Genomic DNA, 24183 nt, shown 5'->3' on the forward strand with positions numbered 1-24183 from the left:
TACTTCAGAAGCAGAGATTTCCCATCAAACTGCTGTTTCATTCCAAAACTCTGGAACTGCATTTCCTCTTGCAAGAAATCTGTCTTTCTGCCTTGCTTTTCTCCATCTCTTCCTTTCACTTTTGTAGCTCCTGGTGTGCATTTTGCTGCCTCTCGTCCAGTTCCCACATGTGGCAAGTAAAGGGGGGGTTAAAGGTAAATTGGAACCACATAACTCTCCTCCTCACTCCCTTCTTACCTCTGCTTGGAAAGTGCTAGCCTGGCACCCCCACAAAATGTTGCTGGGGTTTTAAAAAGGGCTCCTGTTCTGCATTAAGAGGTTAAAACTTCACAAAGCATCATGAAAACTCAAGGGAGAGCAAGAATGCTTGTGTGTGCCCAGGATCTCTTGGACAACCCAACCAGCCATGCAGAAATAGCCCGTGAGGCCAGGAATGCTGCCCAGCAGGGGAAATTTTGGCTCCAGCCTCTGCCCGTCCTGCCCAGGGCTGTTACCGTGGGTGCTGCCTGCGGCTCAGGGCATCCCGGTGCCACGCGTGCAGGAAGCTGGGGAAGACTCGCTATAATCCTGCCCTTTTCCCAGCCTCTTCTCCAAGCATCTGCTGTTGGAGTCAGGGACAGGACCCAAAGGACCTCACTCCAGCCTGGAACGGCTTTTCTTATCATCCTGACCTTGAAGGCCATCAAGTCCCGAGAGCCTCGGCCGTGGGAGCTCGGGGTGCGCGCTGGCTTGCGTGCTCCCTCCGTCAGGACGAGAGGATGCCGCAGATCAGCGGCACAAACCACGGCTCACGCCGCGGGCTGCCTGGCTAGGTGCCGGCTGCCCCACCGGGAGTGGGTTTCCCTCATCCCGTTGTGGTTTTCCAGTGGAGGCTTTGTGTATTTTTGCATATGTGTCTCCCAGCCCTAGAAAGCGAAGCAACAGAGAGAGGGTCTTGGAAAGCTGTTGCTGGAAACGAGCACCTGGAGTGTGATAGTTTACAGAATTTACTATTATTTATTTTGATGGTGGAGCAAAGAGAATCTTATTTACAAATGACAGTGAGGGCCAACATTGTTGCGACTTGTCCCTACTCAGGATCACACATTTTACTAGTATGTTTTTTGGTTGATTTTAAATTAATCCCACAAAATCCTCTGCATGGACATTTGCAGACCAATTCAAATCTGATTCAAATCTTCAATTTGCAGACCAATTCAAATCTTATGCTGATTCATTGTAATTCAGTAATTAAGTTCAATTGCTGTAAGGAGGTCTTGAACCGGTTGAAGAGTGTCTGTGCAGGGATTTGCACAGGTTTAAATGAAATCCATTTAAAAACACCCCTCTAGTTAAACGTTTTAAACCCTGAATATAGATAAAAAGTCAGTTCCACAGTGTTTAGCTTGAGTAAAGCGGGGTCTTGAGCTCAGCCCAATTGCATCTGCTGTCGGTGCTCCAGGAGAGGACATGACATGGAAGCATAGAGCCGATATTACAGAGAAAGTAGGGATTGGGAAGGATAAGTGGAGAAGGGATAGGGGAAACACCAGGATGCTTGTATAGCAGGGGAGGGAGAGGAGCACAAGGCTGCCATGAACTGCAGCACCGCAGAGCATTTTCCTAGAGACCAGTAGCTTTGTGTTGAGGTTAATTCTCAGGAAAGCGTTGTTTGAGAAACCCTGCAGGATTTCAGTACAAGTCCTGGAAGATTACAAGGCGATTCTTCCCCCAGCCCCCAAGCCAGGGCCCCAGCTCCTGCAAAGCAGCTAACGGTTGTGGGTTTTCCTCTCCAGCCCTTCCAGGATCTCTTTCAAAAGGTTCCTCGGATTCGCATTTCTGAGCTTTGCTCCCTGTTTGCTCCCATGTTTCCAAGCTTTTCGCTGTACCCATGAGTGCCAGAAACGCACTCTGTTAGTGGGATGAGATTCACGTGCCATGCCTTGGGTGGCTGAGATGTGCGGAGGACAGAGCAGGGCAGGAGGATGGCAAAATCGGGTCCCGGCCACGTATGACGCTGCTGGCGTTGCTGCCCAACGCTCCAGGCTGAAGACTGGAATGCCCCCCAAGGCAGCTTCCCTGCTCCTGTGGCTACTCTGGCTTTACAGTCTGATTTGTAGGTTTAGCAAGTCACAGCTCTTACACTCTTTGCTTTCCAGCCCCATTGCTCTTGTCCGAAAAGCTATTTCATAGCCTCCACCCTTTTCCTACCACTTAACCTACTTTTATTTGTGGCTCTCATATGCCTATTTGGGGTCATCCCCTACTTCTAGTAGCCCTTCTCTCTGCTGAGACTTTGTCCCCGAAAGCCATCGTGTCCCTGCGGAGAGCCTGCCTGCCTGTGGCTGTTCCCGCGGGGAGGTCCCCTCCAGCGCAGCCCCGTCAGAGCCTGTGCGCAGGAGCAGGAGCACGCCCGCGGATCTGCGTAATGAACCCGAAACGAGCCGGGGCTCCGATTTTCCTGTCCAAACAATGTGCCTGGGTAGCTTTTTCTTCTAAAAAGGTTTAGCTTCTCTGAAATTTTCTGTCCTCCCCGTGGGTGGCTAGTTGCATTCACTCTTCCAATAATAGGTACGACGTCCTCTGGGAGAGCGGTGCCCTTTCTTTTTCTTCCTGCTTTGGTCTGTCCCTTTCAACTTGCAGCCACTGGGTCAAAAACAAATTATCTCTGCTCTCCAGAGCACGGAGGCGAAGGTTTAAATCCTGTTGCATAACCTCCTGAATGTGCGTACGTCACTGCAAGCTGTGTGCATTTCGGCTTAAACCTTGTCTCATGTGGCTTGTGTTGCCTTTAAAAAGAAATAACTAAATGGCAAGGGAAACAGAAACAGTAGGAAGTGCAGGAGGTGACACGGCTGAGTGGTGTGGACATTATTTACCTTACAAGCAATGCTAGAACAGCCCGAGAAGTGGGAAGAGACCCCACTGAAGGGTCGATGCTGGGTATGCATGGTGTTAGCCGATGTCCTTGGCCCTGTCCACCCATGGCATGCAAAGTCATCAGGCAAGTCCAAACAAATGCAAAACTGCCTCCTCCTCCCCCCCCCCCCCCCGCCCTTTTCTTTGGTGTTGAATGTTTAGGAAGGGCATATATAGGCACCTTTTTCTGAAGCTAAGGGAACTACCACCTCTATGTTGTGTGTGATGCTAGAACTACCTGGGTACCTGCGAGGTCGCCCTCTTGGAAGCGTTGTCCGCTGCAACCGCGGAGGTGGACAGTGTGGCAATGACCTAAACACGCCTCCTCCAGAGGAGAAAAGCAGGCAAAACCTGCAAACCCAAGATCGTCTTTCACGAGGCAAAGGGTGGAGGAGTGAGAGCCATCGTGACGGGAGTGGAAAAGCCTCAATGTTTTGGGAGGGCCGTCTCGTTTTGAAATGCTTGGTTACGGACTGTGCGTGTGCTGATGTGGTGTCATCGGTCTGAGGTGCCAGGAAACCCTTGCCCTGCTCTAAAGGCCTCTTTTTCCATCACTTAATGCAGAGAGCATGTATTATTGCACTCTAGCTGTGATGTACAAGTGTCTCTAATTCAGAGTTTGGAAACACTGCTGAAGTACGTGGCTTGTCATCCTAACCAGACTCTGAGCAGAATATTTTCATAAGAGCAATCACAGAAATTAGAGTGAGAAAAGACCTGTTAGGTCACGCGCTCTGGTCCTCAGTCAGCGAGCACCAGGCTCTTTCCCTGGGGGTAGTCTCCAGGGCATGTCCAGCCCAGTTATTTCAGGTCCCAACTTGCGGGACCTGGGGAGCGATTCCATCTAACAGATCCTGTTCTGAGCTCTGCCAGTGCTTCAGTTAAGTTTTCTGTTATTTAATGGCACCCCCTTTTCCCTAGTTTCCCTCCTTTGGCGAGAACATAAATTTGTGTATAAATTTCACGCATACAGGGAAGCCAGGTCGAGGTCTGGTGGGTGCTGCTGTGCAATAGCAAGCAGTGGTGGGAGGCCTACATCCAGGCCAATGCATGGCCATGGCAGCTTGCAGCTGGCCATCATGGGGTGCGGTGGGAGATCTTAACTGTCTTGACCAGCCTCACCTGCCAGGCTTTCCCCGCCCATAGCCCAGGGGTGCTATTTAAGGTCAGACCTGGGCCTTCAATCCTTCCCTGAGCTGTGTTGTAGCTGTGCTTGTCTCTGTCTCCTGGCTGGACCTTGGACCTGTGTTGTAGGTAGCTTGTCTCCTGGAAGGGTCCTCTGTGTATATGTCTGTAGCTTGTGTCCAGTCCTGTTTCTGGCCTTATTTCTTGGATGAAATTGGGACCCACATTGTAGCCTCGTCTTCAGTCTTGTCTCTGGCTTTGTTTCCTTTGGCTCCTGCCTGTGCTCTGTGGATGGGCCCTGGAGCTGGTTGATGGCTTGCCCTTCTTGGGGCTGCTGATACGGCCTGTTCCCAGCAGCTGCTTCTGCCTGCTGCATTCCCACCTGGTGGGACTGTGCTTGTTGGTGAGGACACTGCTGTGCTGGGGTCACCCTTGGCTCCCAGCTCTCCTGCCCGAGGAAGCAGCCGGCCCTCGCTGCTCCCTGGCACCTTCCTCCTCTGGTTCAGCTGGCTGGTGGCTGCCTCGGGTGCCTACGCTTCAGGCCTCTTCCCCACCCCAACCAGTTTCACTGGCGGACAAAAGTCCCTCCCTACAGTCTGGCTACGTTCCCCCTGGAAGGGTGGATTTGCCACTGAGGTTATCTTCTTTGTGCTGGGCTGACCAGTCTGGGACATCTTCCATGGTTCTTGACCCTTCTTTCAGCTTGTGTCAGCTGGAAGAGTTTCTCCTGTTGTTCCTTGGGCATTTTAACTCTGTGTGGTGGCCAAAGACTGACAAAGACAAGCCGCAGGGGGACCATTGGTAAACTTAAGCTTGGGACAACACGTTCTTGGCTGTGGCTCCACTGGCCGGTGCTTGTCCTTGCTGAAGTTGGCCTGTGTACAAGTCTCCCTGGCACTGGGCTGCCCGTGTTGCTTTAGGAACCCGCAGGCGAGTTGAATTTGGCAGCAGCTACTGAACTCCAAGAATCTTCTTTCCAGCATAGAAAAGGCCTTTCTCTGGGCTTTTGGTTTGAGGGTGAAGAGCAAAGGAGTTGATTTGGCATACTTCATATGTCCTAAAGGTGCATTTGGGGCAGTTTTATCTAGTTTTTCAGTAGGTGGTCAAGGAAGAGCCCGAGTTTAGAGCCAGCTGCCAAAAGACGTGTATTGTGAGCAAGGCCAGCCTGAGCCATGGCCCCGAGGGTCTTGGGCAGCCCTGTCCCAGAAGGAGCTGGCAGCCCTGCGGTGGTGGTGGTTGCTCAGCACTTGCAGGACAAGCATTAATGAGCAGAGCTTCTTGCTGATAGTGTTGCTGCAGCAAGTTGCAGTCTTGGGAGGGGACTGGGGATGTGGAAAGGCAGCGAGGTGAATGCCTGCAGGGATGAGGCCAATGGGACCAAGGAAAACCAAGGGCTCCAGAAAGGTGGTGAACCTGATCCCAATAGCTGGTGACAAACCCAGCTGCTGAGTATTGCTTCCACAGTAATCTGTGTCCTTTAAAGGCAGCATGTCCGTTCCCAGAGGTTAATGGGAAGAGAATTAAAAAGAAACCTGCTCTGAAATTTATAGGAAATCCATGATGTTCCTGTAACAACCATAAATGAGCAACTCAAGGATGTGGAGTGGCCCTTGGTTAATCTTGGGGAGAAGTTGCAGGAGAATGCTTAAGTGATGAGGCTGCTTGCATGCTAAATCTGTTGTAAGGAACAGGGTTGCTGGGCACCAGCAGCTGCCACAGGATGAAAGGGAGCTGTGCCACAAGCCACAGCTACCGCAGTTAGATGCTCTTCAAAGTGCCTTTAATTGATCGATCCCATCTGATGCTTTGCTGTGTTGTGCAGAGTGACTTTCTGCTGCAAGTGTTTCTGAGACCCCAGCAGTGCAGAGACTTGCCAGATGAGGCTAAAATAAATAAATGGAAAGCTGCTCCTGGAAGACAAGGAGGGGGAAGAGAAAGATCTGCATGTGGGAGAGAGCTGTAGCCCAAAATGGTTACAGCAGGAAAACAGCATCTGCTCTCCACCTTTCCTGGTTCTGTGTGAGGCCTCGTGTCTGAAAGGCACGTCATTTGTTTAAATATTTCTTCTCTTGGTGTATGGGGGAAGTTGGGGAGAGAAGAAGAATGGCCACTGCAGTGGCTGGGCTGCCCCAGGTGTAATTCCACAGGCGACTGTCCTTGTGTGCCTTGGTCACCTCTGGTCTGGTGTCCTCTGAGCTGTCTGCACTGTGGTGGGGCTGGTGGTTGCCACGCTTAGCTCTATATGCTTCCATGTATGCAAACGCTGTGCGTGCAAATACTCTGCTACTCCATGTGCATGTGTCCTCTCTGAGAGGACAGGTTGGGGGAAGAAGCCTAAATCCTTCCCATCATCTAACCATGTTCAGTGCAATGCAGGCTCTGATCCCTGTGAAAGGGAGGCGACAGCTCCAGGTAACTCCTCTGCCAAGCTGGGGTTGCTCTTGGCCTGGGCAGCATGGTGGGTCGCCCTCGCCTGCCGGCGTTCCTGAGCTGGTGTGTGCAACGCGTGCTGCCTTGTCACGGGCAGCGGCTGTCTCGGCTACTCCGGAGCGTGCTTCCTACCTGTCTCCTGTCTGGGCCCTAACAGATCCCATGAATTTCATTCCTCATCCTGTTTTGCTTTTCATGCCAAATTCTTCTTGCAGTGCGGTGAGATGTTCCAGATGTAAACGCCAGCTCTGTATTTAAACCTGCTGGTACAGACCTGACGTTATGCTCGTTCTCCAGCTACCTCCTGTTACCAGGCCAGGGGGAGAGGCTTTAATACTGCTGCTTTATTTAGGAAAGCACCAGGCATACATTTAACTTTAACCCTGCCTTTTTCAGCAGCAGGGACATGGTTTTAACTTTTGCCACATGCTCAAGTCATCTGTTAAGGCCATACCCTGTCCATGAAAGAACTCCCTGTAACCGTGTCCCTTATGGTAGCAAGTCCTCAGCTGCAACTTGTGTAGGAAGGCAGTTTAGGATCCATCTATTTTGTGGCTGTCTTCCTGTAATCACCAGCAAAGCTGATCAGTGATGTGGGTTGCAGCCCTCTCAGACAAAGCGTGCAGGACTTGGCACATCCATTCGTGTCAACAGCTGGGAAACCACCCCCCAAAAACTGGGGATTGAGAAGGGGTGAACATCCATGATCTTTTTTCCTCCATCAGCTGTGTTTCATCCCAGACTAATTCCCTGTTCTGCATACACATCCCACTTTCAACACTGATAAGCCCTGGCACAGCACTGAGCTCGCGGAGTTTGACTGTCGAAGTCTCTGAGGACTAAGCCCTGCGTCCTCTCTGGCTTGTTACCATCTTTCTGAGACGTTCCTGGTTCAGAAAGCTGTTGCACGCTCGTGTCGCTGAGCTGGGAGTTGCCTGGGAACATGTCAAGGCTGTAAGCGTGCAGGGAGCTGGGAAAATATCAGATTAAATCCCAAGCCATCACAAATGGCAGAGAGTCTCCTACAGAACCCTGTTCCCTCCCCTCCTTCCCCTGCGTGGGGCTGTTTTCCCTTGCAAAAGCTTCCAGGGAGACTGCAGCAGGACTGCTACATTAGTGGCTGTGCTGGATCAAAGCAGCTTTCTGCTCAATTGACTTGTTATTTAGCAGAGCAGCAGATCTGTGCCTTGCGTATCTGTCCTGTCAGGCTGCAGCTTGCCCGAGGCTCTTTGTCTACCCCGGAATAAATCTCGCACCTCATCTACAGTGGGAATTAGACTGAATACAGAGGCTGGATGTCTCCCAAGTGATGGCAGATGCTAATGCAGATGGTACTGGCATGATTCCCATTGACAAGTCATTGAGTGGGATTGTTGAGGCCCTCCTGCTAATGAGGTCTGGGTCTGCAGTGATCCAGGCGGTTCCCACCAGGCTGGGTCTGCTGGGTGCTGTCTTGGGTGGGTGGTTCCCTCTCCCCGCTGCTTGCAGGTTGCAGGGTTATTGCTGCAGTGACTATCAACATAAAGGGGTGACAAGCATTAAGGGATGTGATTGTAGACAGCTCTCGGAAATAGTATGTCTGGGTAGAGCCAGACATCTGCGTTTGTTTTTTTTAAACTAATGGAGGTGAACAAGAAACCTTTTGGTTTTAAACAGAAGTATTCATTCAGGCATTTATTTAGTTAAATGATTCTTTAAAGAATGAACTTGGAAAGGAAGTGTCTCAGTTCACTAAGGGAGTTAAAAGTTACTCAGGAGATCGAAATTGTGCTGCCTGTGCTGGCCCAGACTAGAGGTTCTTGCCCAGTTTGAACCATCCTGCATCTTGACAGTGTAGTGCTGGAAATGGGCTTTCCACCTGCAGCAAAAGGGGTATTTCATGATGTATGCTCCTTGTGGAGCTCTTCTACCTTGTAATAGCAATAAATCCTTCTTTGGGCAGAGAAGAGTGCCTCTGCAGTTTGGGTAGGACACCCACGTTAGTGAGGAGCATATTAATTTTGTCCCTCTACTTGGTGCAATTCTTCATTGGAAGTGGGCAAATTTCAACAAAGAACCTGGACAAAGCTTGAACTGGATTTTCTGTACCCAGCTGATCTGGGACTCATGTTGTGGGACACCTGTGTCCCAGGCTCTGCTTTACATTCGTGAGCATCCCAACTATAAGGTCATAAAGGTACCACCACTTCTGGGGTGGGAATGACACAATGTCTTTAGGAGACCAGCCTCGAAATGATGATTCTAGTTCAGAAATATCACTTGGCTGTGTCTGAGGCTATCTGAATATTTGCTTTGGCCTGAGCTGTTTGCTGTGTTTATGAATTGTTTTAGCTCCCCCAGCTTGCATTCTCTTCTCGTTGGCTTGCTTCTCTTTCTGTTGGACTCTAGCTGTTGTCTGTCTAGTAGGAAGAATGAAGAGAAGAAAGCCCCATGGTGAAAGAAGCTCAGATACTGAATGTCTGTCTTCTTCCCCAATGCAGATGAAGTGAACTTGCTGGAGAAAATGACTTCGCATGCGCAGGACCTCAGCAACGTTTCCTTTGGCTACAATGAAGCCAACTGCAGTGTCTTGGAGATCGGGCAGTACTCTACCCTCAACATCCCTACGAGGGAGGCGTTTGGGGACAGGTGAGCTGACTTCCAGAGATGGGATGGGAGGGTTCAAAATAGTATCAGGCATGCTTGTTGGTTGGAGGGTTTACTTTAAGGTCTTATTCTGTAATAGCATGAAGATAATGCATCCCCTCTTTTCTCTTCATAGCTCACTATTTCTTCCATCTCTGTGGGTCATGTGCAGGTGGCACACATCAGTACAGTACTTGACTCATCATTTCTAGGAATATTTTCTTACTCTTCCTGCCCAGGAAGGCTTTTCTAGCCCAGCACAGAATGGGCGAGAGCAATAGGGTGTACAAGTTTACCCATCAGCATTCCTTAATATCAAGGCACTACTCTGCAGAGAAACAGGCCAGGTCAAACCTCTGCTGTACTTGATATAAAAGAGATTTGAACTTGGGTCTCCTTATCCAAAGCAAGTGTCTTGTTTGCCAGGATACTGGCTGATCTTCTGGGGTGTATTTCAGCCTTTTCAGTTGGAGGTGTTCCAGGATTTGAACAATCTCTGAAATGATCTCCAGGGAGGTTTCAATTTAGCATATTAAAACCCAAACCAGCGGCTCTGTGATACAATTCGCCATCTACAAAGTAAAGATGAGTGTCATGTCCTTCCCTGGGATACAAGGGAGTAAAATATTTCTATTTGTGGATCACTATTGTGAAGGCCCATTAAGAAAATGCCACAAAGAGACATATTAACTGTAACAGCAGGGCAGGGCTGGGCTTGTGTGCTGTGGACAAGGGTTGGGGTATACACTGACTCTGGTAAGAGAAGGAAGGATGAGTTATCTACTTTTTAAGGGGTCACCATCCAATCTCAGCGATGAGCAGAGCTGGAGCCCCATGGGAATTCATTTATAGCTGCATAATTGTATGCTGTGATTGTGCGTGAGGGGGAAGTATTCAGGTTATAGCAGTGATGCTGATTCTGCTGTCGCTACTCCTTTTTGAGTACCTGACCTAACAATCTCAATGGCTGTGTTTGCTCTTGCTTTTTTAATTCTTGGTTCTCTGAATTTATTTGCACCGTGACTTGGTTTTCTGTACGTAAGATGGCTGTTTGGGGTGACTCACCAGGTGCTGCGGGATGCCATATGTTGTTTCTTTCTGCTAGGTTTGCAGATGAGCTGAGTGTGCTGATGAAGCTCAGATACTCACTGAAGGAGGACACCAGCCTGGTGACTATCCTTAGCCATCGGAGCCATGTGCTCTTCCAGATAAGGATTAACCCTCGTGCCTTGATCTTTGTCACCACGAGGAGGAGGCACTATGAGTAAGTTCCGGCTCAGGTGCTGTTTTTTGCTTTTTCATGCTTTTCCCTTTCCTTTTCTGCTCCCAAGCCTGGAATTAAGGTTTCCCAAAGCAGGCACTTGGAGCTTTGGTAAGGAGAGCTGCTCTGACCCTAGCTGAGCTGAATCAATCATGTCCCCCCATCTGGGTGATGGTCTCAGACCTGGTGGGGTGACTGCACGTGTGGTCATTCCCAGAGAGCATCCAAGGCAGCTGCTGGAGCCATGCTCCCACCAGGAGCTCCCTGCAAGCACGCATCAGAGGTCAGTTGTGATTTGGCTGGGTTTGGTAGGTGATGGGATGATGGCATAGTCATGTCTGTGGATAGGCTTGCAGATACTGCAGTGAAATTGAGGGCAAGTGGAGAGAAAGGTCAACTCGTGTTGACACAATCAATGAAACAAGGGTAGCCCTCTTTTCAGCTGGACGTGAGATGCTGTGCTGATGGGCACATCTGCCTGCTGGGTTTGGTGGCCTGTGGCCAGATGTTTCTACTCCTGGATCCTCCCTGCTTGGCCAGTGGCAGACTGGGGTGCCATTTCTGCCTACCTGGTAGCACTGACATGCACAGTGGTGACAGCCCAGGGCCGGCATGGCTGCCTTGCCTCAACCCCTGTCATCCTCTGCTGGCCTAGGACATATGCTCCTGGGTGCACAGGGACTCTTGACAGCAAACAGTGTGGGAAGCGCTGGGGCTGGTGTGCTGGAGAGGAGGTCTTGTATCGTTGCTTTGGTAGCCTACAGCTTGCCCTGCACAAAAATGGGAACGAATCAAATGGGGAGAGCCACAAATAACAGTAATTTACCTGACACCTTGGCTGGTTGTAGAGGTGCCCAAATCCGTTGGATAGAAATATTATCCTCATGCTGCAAGAGGAATGATGGTACTTGCTTGTGACAATAAGGTAGGTTTATTTGCTATTGTACTGTCCTTAGCATCTACACTGAGGATCTCATTTTGCCTCTTTCCTTTCCCCTCTGGGGGACACAGGTTCCCAGTTTCCCTTCTTGGTGATGGGGCCTGGCACCAAGTCGCTCTCAGCATTTCCTTGGAGAGGCTGGAGTTGCACGTAGACTGTCGGCTGGTGGAGAGAGTGAGCTGGTCCAGTTACTTCGGGATGGGAGTCACCACTGAGGGGCTGATCATCGTTGGAGGCCTGATCGAATCCTTTGAGATTCCTTTTGAGGTGAGACCCTGGGCAGACCCGACAGGGCTGCGTTTGAGGACATTTTCTGCTTTAGTTGGATGAAGTGAGGTTTGAACTCTAAAGGAATCCATTTTGCTCTCTTGCTAAAACACGCCATGTATTTTCATGGTGTGGGAGATGACCTGGGTAAAGATTTTGAAGCATGCAAAATGTTTGCTTCTGGGTCAGGGAAACACAAGCATCAGTGGTAGAGAGACCCTCTGAGAAATGGCCCTCTGACCTTGCTCCCTGAGAGCACGGCTGTGGATGTCCAGGCAGCCTCCTGCCAGGGGCAGGGGACTTCTCAAAGGAGATTTATGTAGCGCTTCAGTCGATGTAGGCAACTAATGCAAACCGATTTCTCATAAGGGCATTCCGAGAATTGGGAATCACAAAATAACAGCTCCATGGATGGCTGGGGCAAGATCCATGGGGGACGCAGTGATGGAGCAGTCTCATTTCCACCAGACCGAAGTCCTCAGTGGTCTGGAGATGTGAGAGGAGAGAGTTATTGTCACTCATGTGTCATGTTCTGATGTTCAGGCTGTACTGCCAGTTTGGGCAGACACTGGCAGGCTCTGAGCTGACTGGGGGTGCTGTAGCCCCCATCCACAGCCTAACCTAACGTAGCCTCTCACCCTCCTCTCTGTGACCGCGAGTTGTGCTGTGCAGTGAAGTCACCTGTACAGTCAGTGGGCAAGGGATTTGATCAAAGAGCTTGTCTCTGAGATGTCTCTGATATGCCATAGCGTCTCTGGGGTGCCTCTGAGATCCCTTAGTTTGTATCACCAATGTGAAGCCCTTCTCCATTTCTGCAGGATAGCTCTAATCTCCCTCTTCCATAGCAGGCTGCCCAGCCAGACCCTCAGCCTGCAGAGGAAAATTTCAGATTTTCATTTAGCTCCTGCAATGAAGAGATCAGCTGGTAGCTCTGACATGTTCTTCTTGGCACTTGCTGCTGCTGGCAGGCAGCAGAGGAGCTTCAGGTGGATGGAGCAGGCTCAGACATTTCCCCGTACAGTCATATCATGCAGAAAAGCTGCTCGTGCATCAGTGGTGCCGCACTGCTAACAAATGACTTCACAGCTCCCCTGAGCTTATCTAAGTAAAAGGGAGAACAGCCTAGTAAGGCACATGGGAATACTGGTTTCTGTATCCTTCCCTCCCCAGGGTGCTCTACAGCAACTGACCTTCGTGATGGGAGACCCAGCAGCCGCCAGCGAACACTGCCGCAGCTACAACGCAACCTGCATCCGCTCCCCCGGTCCAGAGACTTTCTTGAACCCTTCGGGCTCCCTGTGGGAGCGTTCACCAGCTCGGTCAGAGGTGTGGCTGAGGGTAGCTGACAAATATCGGGGGTGCTGGACCAAGCTCTTGTCTGGTGTAACCCAATTCAAATGGAAGGAACAACCCAGTGGGTTAATGCAACCTGGAAAGACCTGGGTTTCGTTTTGAGCTGAGATGCAGCAGGGTTGTGATGGGGATGATGGCCAGCACACAGGGTGGTTGTCCTCTCGCCATTCAAGCCCGCCCCTAAAGTCACAGACAGCTTTAGTGCGAAGGGAAAATGAGTTAGAGGGAAAGTTTCTGAGCCAAAGAAAGCCTGGGTGTGTATATGACTGCCTGTGTGCACATGTTTTAAACAGGGGAGTTTTGAGTAGCTATTGAGTAATGCTGCAGCTGGAGCTTTGCTTTTTGGGAGTGGGGTGAAAGCTGTACTCAGGAATTGTGTTTTGCTTTGAAATTTGTGCTCGCACCCCGCAAGATCTCTTTTCATTGCGTTGTTTGGTGCATGCTCCTTTCAGACGTCTCCTCTAAGTTATCAGCATAGCTGAAAAATAGAAGCTTTGTGGATTTTATGTTTGTTTACAGTATTCAGTATACAGTATGCTTCAAGAAATGCTCCCATGCGAAGAAGCCCAGCTCAATTGTAGTAAATCCCCGAAAGCATGAACCACGCCAGCTTTTCCTCAAGAGCCAGGAGTTTGGCCAGGGAGACTCCTCATCTCTAGGCCAAGTGCTGAAGTCAGCCAGGATGGATTTTCAGTAACAAGTGCATTAACTTTTTAGGATAAGGTGGGGAGGCTGAAGTCACAGTTGTCTCATTGCAGGCTGGAAAGGCTGTTGTAGCTGTTTGGAAAAGGCTTGCTTCTGGGGGAAGAGGCGAGTTCCTAACGTCAGCGTTTGGCACTAACCTCCTGTGTGTAATGCCCTTTGAGTGGTCTAGTGAGAAGCTGGGAGGGCTGGTGGCAAGGGCCAGCATGAGGGAAGGGAACTGGGTGCAGGTTGAAGCATCTGTCCTTTCTCAATCCTGCTTGCCAGTTCCTTTCCCTGGATTTCTTGGTGTGAACAAGCTCAGGCAGCCAAGATAGCGCAGTGATGCTCTGCTTGTGCTGCTTTCCCACTGTGTCTCTTCCTTGCCTCTGGTCCTGGAACAGACCTGCAGTAATTGCTTAATACCCTGTGCAGTGCTGCATCTGTTTCCATATTTATTATCTTAAGAGGAAGGTTTTCGGAAAAGCCCTAATCATAAGGGATTAACTAGGAGTTGGCTTTGCCAGAGAGTAAATGCAGAGAAGGCTAAATACATCATACAGAGCAGAGAAGAAGAGGCCATGCTGGTTATTTGCCTGCTTTAAGTGAGATCTGTATGTCTGAGTTCCCAGCAAATGTTACCCACAGTCATCTCCAAAATGATACCTGGCATTTCTCATGCTGACAGCCCTTGGTTACTGGCAATAGCTCCATAAGGAAAGTCAGACTCACTCCTTAGGGCTGAGAAATAGGGCAAATCTGAGTTAAGCTGCAAGATGTGTGCTCTGAGCCTGCAAGGCAACGGATTCCTCTTAACGTACTCTTACGGTACAAGATAATACAGAGAGTATGGGCCTAGAGCGCTCATCTGAGTGGCTGCAGTGGCTTAGTCAACACAGAGAAGGTTTTATTTTAAGCTTCAGTAAGTTGACCATAAGTGGGAACCCGCGGGATAATTCTGCCTGACGTCACACCGGTTCCCATTCATTGCTGGCCCTCCATAGAGCTGATGAGCTTCAAAAAAACAGAAGAAACCACAAAACCCACCCAAAGCCTTGAGAGCTTTAATCGAAAGCTGTTCCCTAATGTAGCTATGAATGGCTAGTTCCCAGTGTGCATTCCTTGGATGTTTTCAGTGCAGTTGGAGGCAGTGTGTTAAATGCCAGAGCCAACAATAACCACATGCTTAAGTTGGTTCAGTTCCTTGGACAGTGATATTCTTCCTCTTTCTCTCCAACTGTGTAGGTGCCAAAAGAAACCAATGAAATTCAGGACTCGTCTGCTCAGGTACGACTCTCCTGCATGGCATGTGGGAGGTATGTGCAGGGGATGCCTTCTCCACATTTCCTTCTGGTATGTGTCACCATCATAATGTCTCCTGGGGAAACCAGTCTGTATAATGAGTAATCATGGGGAAAAAAGCCAAAATACCCAGGCAAGGCTACAAGATACAATTTTCTTTGTGATCTCTCTTTTAAATGGCTTGAATGTAACTTGCTGTGTCTCAGAGCTAGTGGAAGCTAAGGTGAGCTTCCTGAATGCTTGCTTTGAGCCCAAGAGGGTGACTTGATGAAGGCACTGGTGGCTTGATGAAGGCATTGGTGAGAAAAATCATCGGGTTTTTTTATGGCTAGAATAACTGTTGCTTTGTACCCTGTTGGGACGTTAACATCTGTGCAGGGAAGACTTGCCGCTCGCTGTGGTTGAGGAGCGGGAAGGGCTGAGGTCCCTGCGGCGGGGAGAGGCAGTTTTGGGGCTTACAGGCTGTGGTGCTCCTCTGGTGCTGCTCTCTGGGAGAAGGTGGACTGAGACGGGAGCTGCTACTGCCAGGTGCCCTGGCCAGCGCTGGCACCCCGTGGGGGACTGCAGGCTGCTTCCTCGGCACCCTTGTCCCGCCGGGCTGCTCTCGCATGGGAGGAGCTGGGAGCGCTTGTCTTGCTGTCTTCCTGCATTAGGGTCCATCAGCAATCGCTGTGAGCAAAGTGGGCTGCAAGGTCTTTGTGTTTCTGGTTCGTGTGTGATTTCTAGCCAAGGTTTGTTGTTGGAGTTCATGCAAACAGATAACCTGATGCAGAAACCTGGCAGCAAATGTAAATTGAGCCTTTATTGCATGACCGAGTGATACGGAGTCCTTCCATACTCTCTTCACCCTCCCAGGCTTTGCTGTTAACCATTTGCAGGTGGTCTTTGTTATCCTACCTGGTTTAAACTGTCTAGCTACACCGTACTAGCTGCTTCACACAAACAAAGCTTTGTGTATGACCAAATGGCCTTTTTACAGTTGGGTTTGTACTTTATGTGAGGGATTTGCTCAGGACACAAGTATCGCAGCAGCAGGCAGGCTTGGAGGTGGTCACGCAGTTGTACTCTGCTGCTGTTTTGCTGATGATGCTACTGACAGGTTAGTTTTCCACTGATGATAATGAATTCTGAGTACTGAGGAAATGGCAAAATTGCTTTTCTCCTGCATGTCTGCAATGTGGTCTCTACCTCACTAGAATTCATTCCGGAGTGCTGATCAGCGTGTGTTGCTCTGGCAGGTGCTGTTTCAGCTGTCAGAATCACGATGCTGTTTCGGACACTTTCTCCTATCCCATCCCAACTGTCGTCTTGCTCATTTGCCAGCCGGGTTTGCAGGCAGCTGCTCTCTGAGTGACTGGTGTGAACTGGTGAGGTGCTGCCATAGAAAGCTGGTGAAATTCATAGGTCCACAGGGGAAGACTAATGATATTCTGGATTTGGGACAAGGTTATTTTTTTGCAGGCACTTAATGAGGACCAGAGATGCCTCAGGATCTTTGACGTTAAAGGCTTGTTTGGATTTTTTTTTAAAGAAAAAGAGCTACTAACGTGTTACAGTTTAAAAATAACGGAGAGCGGATCAGCTCTGCTGCAGCGACTGTCCAAAGCTATAGTTTGTAGTTGTGCTTTGTTTGTTTTTGTTCATTTAGAAGTAGATTCGCCTGTTAGTTTATCTCCTAATTGCTAATAATGGCTAATTAATTGTAGAGGGGCTAGGTGATGATGGAGAAAGATATGGGGAAATGGAGGCAATAGATCAGTTTTGTTACTAGCAACCTAAATTAGACCTAAATTACAGTATATCCTTTTTGTAATTTTTTAAGGGGTAGATTGTAACTGATCAGTAATCTTGAAAAGATGGATAGTGCTGACCCATTTCTCTTACCTTTAATCTTCTCTTTGTCTCCTGCGGTAGCTGCGTCTGTGCTGGATGGCTGGGTGGATTGCTAGGCTGAATGGCTTTTTCCAAAGCAACTAAATTTGGGATTCTAAAGCCAAAATTATATACAGCCAAAGTCCCACTGATTTTCAAAGAGGCTTCAGAGCTGAAATTGCACCCGTTTAACCACCTTGGCAGTCCAAGCTAGTTCCTAGATCTTTCTTTGATTTTAAAGTGTCATGAAAGCTCTGCGAAAATGCTCTTTATTCATGAAATCTCCCTTCTTTCGTGCTCAGATTTTGCTACTGAACTTATGGTGCCAGAGTCGGTCTTAAAGCTTCTGATATTTTCTTAAATAGTTGCTCAACAGTAGTCAGAAGACATGGTCACTGCATGTGTGCAAAGATGACACCACTTCAGCAGCCTGGACTATTTGTTCCCCCTTTTAGAAGTTATCTTTGGTCCTAGTAACTAAAAAAAAAACCAAGGCAGAGCTCTCAGCATTTGAAAACTCTGCAAGGTTTTTAAATTTTCAGCCTGGCCTCTGTGATTTGAGGTGTTTATTCTGCAGCATTGTGCCTTTCCGGTGGGCTGTTGCACGGGGACAGGCTGGGGAGGATGCCTGGATGGAGGCAGCCTCGTCTGCCCTCCCAGCTGAACCCTCCTGCAGCCTGAAAGGGAAACTGTAGAGTGATGTTGGTATCATTTTTCTAGTTTTATAGCATGTGCAAGCCAGCAACTGGGCAGCCCTTTGCCAAAAATAAGTAATTTTTCAGAAACAATTGCAGGAAGCAGAAGGCCAAATAAACCACAGTGCACTGGACAAATGCTTGTTTCTGCTCCTGATTTTGCAAATGCTTATGCTGGCGGGGGAGATGCTCGTGTGTGGCACAATTCATGAACATGTACCCTCATGCTGGGTCAGGCAATGCTTTTTAGCAGCAGTGAAAACGAACTGAATGAGCTTGTACTTTACTATGACCTGCATGGCAAAGGAAAAAAAAAAAGAACAAGTCTGAGATTTAACTAATTCTAATCTGAGGTTTTTAAATATCTGATATTCAGCGTAGAAGACTTTATTTAACGCTACTTTCTTTGCTGGTTTTTGATCATGCTGAGAAAGATTCCAGCAGAATAAAGCAAATCAAAATATGGTGCTCCTGATGATTAGACACAATTCATTTATAGAGAAGGGGAGGGAGCTTGTTTTTATGGCAAAAACAATGTTCACCCATACTAGGAAGTGCCATTGTAAAGATGACTTCAAAGCAGTTAATGGAGATTTAGTTGCTAATTTCTTGTTAGCACCTTTTTGATTGCATAATGCCAAGGTGCTAACAGAGCATCTGGTCTCATCCCTTCCCTTCAAATCAGGAGATAGATGTACTCTTGGATCTTGGTTTTGAAAATAAATATAGCAAACTGCTAGTGCTCAGCCCATCCTGCCTAAAAAAGACAAACCCTCGTGGAATAAATGCCGGTCTTCTGCCCCACTGGTTCCTGCAGCCTTGCAGACTGTTGGCTTTCTGGATAATCTGCTCTAATATCAAAATATTGCCATAGGTTTGTAGCCAAGGTCAACTAGGGAAGTCTGACAGTTTGAGCAAAGCAGTACCTCCACGACTCTCAGCAGTTTTCTTGAGTCGGTACAGGCAGGACTGAGCTGTTCTCTTGTGACCCCTGTAATCAGTCATCTGAAAACCTCTGAAGCAGTTTTTCAGGTAGAGGATAAGGTATCTATGGATAATTTACTGCACTTCAATTCCACTGCATGATAAACTCAGTAAGAGGGGCATGTTAATCTGAATAGGACTGTGATCTAGGCATGGCTTTAAAATTTTTTCCTGCATTTCAATAAATCGCTTTTCCATCTAGCTGTGCCATGAGGCATCATCTAGTCAGAATTACAGCTAGGCTTAAAACTTTTATGATCTGACCTTCTGCAGGCTTTCAGTTCTTGTGCCCTTACTGAGTTTTATGGGTTGCCATATGCTAGGAGTATTCCAGTGTGGGCTTGGTTTGAACGATGACTTCTCTGTTGCTGCTCGAGCTCCTTTATGGGGCATTATGCTTCCCACCACTTTATCGTGTCCTGCTGGAGGTTTACGGCCATGTGCTTGGAGGAAAGCGCTTCATCGATGTGCAACGCCAGCATGGCTGCTGCTTGCTAGCGGGTCTCTTATGAATGATTTTGCTCTGCTTTTGCCTTGAAGGCTGTCAAGGGAGAGGTATGTGTGGTTTGAGAGAGCGATGTTGGTGTGAGGCAGGAAGCAAAGGGAGTCTTTCAGAGTCTTTCTGATCCAAATTTGGCCCTTGCATCTTGAACTTGTAGGGATGGGCAGGCATTTGTGTTGCCCAGAGAGACTGGAGATCTACATCCTTGGAGATATTCAAAAGCCATCTGGACAGGGTCCTGGGCAATGTGCTCTAGGTGACCCTGCTTGAGCAGGGGAGTTGGACTAGTTGATCTCCAGAGGTCCCTTCCAATCTCAACCATTCTGTGATTCAGTTTCTGAATGCCCAAATGAGGCACTGGGGAGCCCCAAACACCCCCCCTCTAGAAATGGGGCACTTCGAGGCATCCCACACTTATCACCAGAAAGAAATCATTGGCAATGTTAATTATTTTGTCTTGCAATATATTCATTTCCCAAATCCAGCACCTGGGTGCCCTATATAAACCGACTGAGCAAAAACTGCTGCCCTTGGTTACACAAAGGGGTGATGGGGGCATCGATGGGCTGAGTTATTCCATTCTTGGTTTAGCAAGTGGCTCCTGCACAAGCTCCTGCTCTCCTGGGCCCCAAGCAGCTGGGGATGGACAGAGCAATGTGTTGGCTGGGCAGCGAGGCTGAATCTCTTTGTACCCTCTGAGGAAGGAAGGGCCAGTGTGGAGAGGAGGGAGTCGGTGCCTACCACCAGGAAGGATTTCTTCCCCCAAAACTCCTGCTATAAATGCTATAGATCCAAAGATATATCATATTTGACCTCATCTTCTGCTAATCTGGCCTGTAGGGTTTCCTGGAAACTGTTCCTCTTTTAAATAAGTGCAGATCACTTTGGAAACTGTCCACTCTTGATTTCAACTTTCCCATGATGAAGCATCTCCCAGACAGCCCTTCCAGGGAGGAGTTGTTAGAACATGTTGAAAAAAAAAAAAAACTATTTAAAATTGTCTTGCCCTGACTGTGAGCTTTAAATCCTATTGTACTTTTGTCTGTTAGAAAAGCTGCTTGTTAACAAAACTGTTTCCTGGGAAGGCACTAAGCTTTGAAATCTTCTTCATCCAGCCTGACCTGGGTGAAAACAAGGGAAGCACGTTAAGCTAGTTGTCTGGGTTCTCATTGCCGATGGAGGCAGAGCGCTATGTTCCTGGTTGGTTTTTAACCTGTCCACCGTTGACTGACTTTGTTTCCATATGAGTTTAGTTTCTGGATCATAATATCAAGCTGTCCTAACTCAAATGCCCTACAGAAGTCGAAGATCACTACATCAATGCTGTTATCTTTATCAACAACACACACTAATCTCCTCAGGAAAGATACCAAGTTAGTTACACAGGGACTCTTTTCAAAGCCATGGCATTAATTACATTATCTGTGGTTTCTTTATTAATGAGCCCCATATCAGTTACTCCATTGTTTTGCTTGGGATCGGTTTCGGGGAAGAGGTCTGTAATTACTCAAGGCCTCCTGTTTGCCTTTTTGTGAATTGGCACAACATAAAGCTTTTTTTTCCCCCAGTCCCCTGGAACTTCCCCAGGTTCCTGAGCCAAATCGAAAATCAGTATTCATGTTCTGGAGAGCCTGCTATTTTAAAGCTTCACAGTTTGAATTATCGGGACTGGATTGAAGAATGGTCTTTATTTGACCCTCCTCGTTGTCACTTTTGGAATGGAAACTATTTCATTATCATCTGGTTATGTCATTTGTTTTTTCCCAAACATGGAACAGAAACGTGGCTTTTACAGCTCTGTCTTCCCACGCTGCTGCTGGCAACTCTGCCATTTCCGTGTAGCGAGGGGCCTCTGCGGGGTCCTTCTCGCCGCGACATGGGGTGGCCTCGCCAGGGACGACGTCCTTCTGCATTTGCTTCGTCCACGTCAGTTTTCCCCAAATCACAGGTTCTGCATTGCTTATCACATGCCACTTCCCCTTTCTTTTTTTAATAATACGTCATCTTTAATGGCTGCTTTCAGTTTATGCTCATTCCTTCCTTCCCATATCTAATTTGGGTTGGTTTTTTTTTTTAAACTCGCATGCCATTTCCCTCAACACTGTTTCTTTTGGGCAACTTCTAAGCTGTTTAAACCAGTTCCCAGTTTTTCTTTCTCAGCCAGTGCTTCTCATAATGGGCTTTAAATTTGGACAATTTAAAGGAGCAAGCATGTACATTCCCGATCTTGGGTGTTTTTTGGTTTTGTTCTTTTTTTTTCCTGTCTATGCATAATCAGTATAATCCAGTCCTGAATGCTTGCACTGAAGAGACCAGTAAGTTCTCATTTAGAGACCAGTTCCTCTTGAGCTCTCCAGATGAGAGTCTCTAGTACAGAGCTTTCCCATGCTGGATGCTAGAGTTGAATTACAAATGCTCGTCTGCAATTTTGAGAAATTCCAAAGATGCTTTAGTTTGGGCTGCCAGGGATTAAACCCCCGCTTTCCTACTTGGAGTCTGCATCCCCTAACGTGGTGGGTATTGCACTGATTTACTTGTTGTGCGCTGACTTCACCTATTAAATGCCAGAATGCTTTAGCTTTCTGTCACTGCAGCAGCTTACAGCCCCTGGTTAATACCATATGTGCAACTGGTATAAAGGGCCTTTAAACCTGGTATTTGGGGCAAGTGGAAGCAGACTTTAAGCCCTGCCTTTCCCATGGTATTCTTCTTCTCCTGGTGCCATTCCCCAGCTTTGCCTAGATTTTTCTTCTGCAGTTTAAAATGAGGTTGGGTTTTTATTTTAGTGGCGATGCTGGTGCTCTGCAAGGCATTAAAGCTCTCTCCATTCTTCGCCTTGTAAAGCGGAGGCCGAGCCCGTAACGAGCTGTTCGCCAGTGTTTTGATTCCTCTGTTCTGCGCAGCTCCCCGAGGAGGTCCTTTAGCTCTGAGCCCCTGCACTGATCTCCAATGCGGAGACAAAAATAGGTTTCCCATTTCGTCCTGTTCTAGCACTTAAAAACAGGTGATTTTTTTTTTCTTTGAAGAATTGGCTTTTAAATCCATGACTTTGTGGAATTGTTCTCATGTGGCATGGTCCTGAGGATCTCTTTAAGCTGGGTCTTCCTTTCTACCTCTGCCTGTTGAATGATTTCTGGCTAATGATGTCCATGTGCTTCAGGATCCTAATCATCCAGTCCTCATGAGGCCCCGAGAAGTAGCGAGGGGTTGTTATCTTTCATTAATGTCCCTTTTTGGAAGATGTGCAGAATGCGGCTTAAAAAGTTCTCTTAAAAGTGGACTTGGCTGAAACTTATCCATACTGTTGTAGCTCCATTCATTGGGAAAAAAAAAAAAAAATTAAAGAAGTCACCTCTTTGAGTTTGGATCAATAATGTCAAAATATTGTTGCTCAGGAGGAGAAAGGGTGATTTTGCTGGAAAGCTGAAGTACTCCTCAAAATGAAGTGCTTGAATTTTCCTTGTTAAAGGTATATTTCAAGACTGAGTGTTTACTTTTTAATCAAAAAAAAAAAAAAAAACCCACAACCCAAAGCAACAAAACCCAACGTCAAAAATGCAATACTTCACAATTTCATTTTGGGAGGAAAGAAAAAATCAATTAGTTTTTCATTTCAGCTCCTACAGAAATGAATGGGGGTTTTACCCCCTCTGTGGGCTGCCGCAGCGAGAGCAGATATTTGTGTTGCTCTCCCTAGGGAAGCTGCCGTCCAAGGGGTGGTGGAGTTGTGCAGGTAGCTGTGTCCATAGGCCTAGGTTTGTCCCCCTCCTTCGGTACATGTTTGGGACATATCTATTAGGAATAGCGTTGTTTGGGTCTGTGGCCGGTCTGCGGACAGCCGTGACTGGTGGCGTGCGGTGGGGTGGAGGGAGGCTTTGGAAACGTTCCTCCAGGCGTCCTGAGGTGAGCGATGGCTCGGACAGCTTATTTTAATGGAGTTGATAGGACCCTTGCAGCCTCTCTACCTGAACGTCAAGGTATATTTAGGCATCAGATGGCTTCTCTTTTCTTTTGGGGCAGTAAAAGAAAGGCTCCTCTGTAATAGCTCATTGAGCTGAAGAGCTTCTTGCTCCAGGCATTCGTCAGGCAGCCCCTGAGAATCGGAGAGGCCAGTGTCCATGGCAGCAGCAAGGGGGGCAGGTGAGCAAATGCCCTGCCACAGCTTGCTAGCACCTCCCTCCCGAAAGCACAGAGGTGATTTTCAGAGCCCCGAGGAGGTGTGAAGGGGTCTCTGCCCGGCATGCCAGTGCTCCTGCCCAGGGACAGAGCAATCGTTTTTGGTGGTACCGCTGCTGAGCACAGCGCTCTAGGTAAAAGAAAATATTATCCGATGTCTACAAGATGATCTGCGTGCAGACCACAACCACCAGCATGGGCTGGGGCCAGGAGTTGTGGCTGGCGCACGCTTTGGCAGAAATGCCAGGGGTTGCCATTGACTGTGACAGAGACATGGATCATGTCTTCTGCCCAAAAATTGCCTTTGGACATGGCCTGGCCTGGCTCCTCTCAGTCAGCGGCAAGTGAGGAGAAGGCCCTGGGGGCTTTGTGTTGACCAGCCCAGCCCAGAGCAGGCCACTGCTCATCCCAGAGTTGCTTCTTGCCCAGTAAATGACTGCAAAGTGTGGCTTGGTGTCGTTTTAGATATGGTTGTGCATGGCTAGCTCTATGTTCCACCTCTTCTAAATAAGGGTAGAGAATGCAAAATAATCTTAGCAAGGTTGTTTGTTTGTTTTTTTTTTTTTTTTTTTTTTTTTTTTTTTTTTTTTTTTTTTTTTTTTTTTGCCATAGCAGCTTGTGCCTTGAATTTCTCCATCCTTGTCCTTTGTGAAACTGTTAAACCCCTGCAGTTGGGAAGCCGTCAGCTCTCGCGTTCTGCATGTTCCTTCAGCTCCCTGGGGTCCGTTTGCTGCAGCTCCCGCGTAGCTTTTAGCAGACGGCAGTAGGCCAGCACACACTTTTTGATCTAGTGCCCAAATCTTTCCTTTTATGGCTCTGTTAGGCACTTTTATTTCCTTGCCTTACTGTTAATTATTAGCAAAGGTCTCTGCCAGAAGAAAACCCTGGGTGAAACTCTATTGTAGAGCAAGTGAGGCTGCTGCTATCGAGCTCCTCTGCCCCCTGATTCCACCCCCAGATCTTGGGATGCTCCCGCTCGGCTTGGCCGGAGCTGCAAGCTCCATTTACGACTTTGGGATTGGAGATGGGGATGACGTCATGGTCTCCAGGAGGGAGCTTGTAAGCAACAACC

The 24183-nt window shown here is 48.2% G+C and overlaps 1 protein-coding gene across 5 annotated transcripts in view; it reads left to right on the plus strand.

Annotated features, from left to right (window-relative positions):
- Nucleotides 1–24183, plus strand: part of COL27A1 (collagen type XXVII alpha 1 chain) — a 118381-nt gene that overhangs the window by 26344 nt on the left and 67854 nt on the right. For 4 of the 5 annotated variants that reach the window (XM_026113797.2, XM_064523643.1, XM_064523645.1 and 1 more), the window contains exons 2-6: nucleotides 8934–9081; nucleotides 10184–10342; nucleotides 11351–11546; nucleotides 12717–12872; nucleotides 14826–14867. In XM_026113797.2, the coding sequence (XP_025969582.2) occupies nucleotides 8934–9081; nucleotides 10184–10342; nucleotides 11351–11546; nucleotides 12717–12872; nucleotides 14826–14867 (701 nt within the window). The other variant, XM_064523644.1, reaches the window with a different exon arrangement.

Source organism: Dromaius novaehollandiae, chromosome 20 (genome assembly GCF_036370855.1).
Source record: "Dromaius novaehollandiae isolate bDroNov1 chromosome 20, bDroNov1.hap1, whole genome shotgun sequence".
NCBI lineage: Eukaryota > Metazoa > Chordata > Aves > Casuariiformes > Dromaiidae > Dromaius > Dromaius novaehollandiae.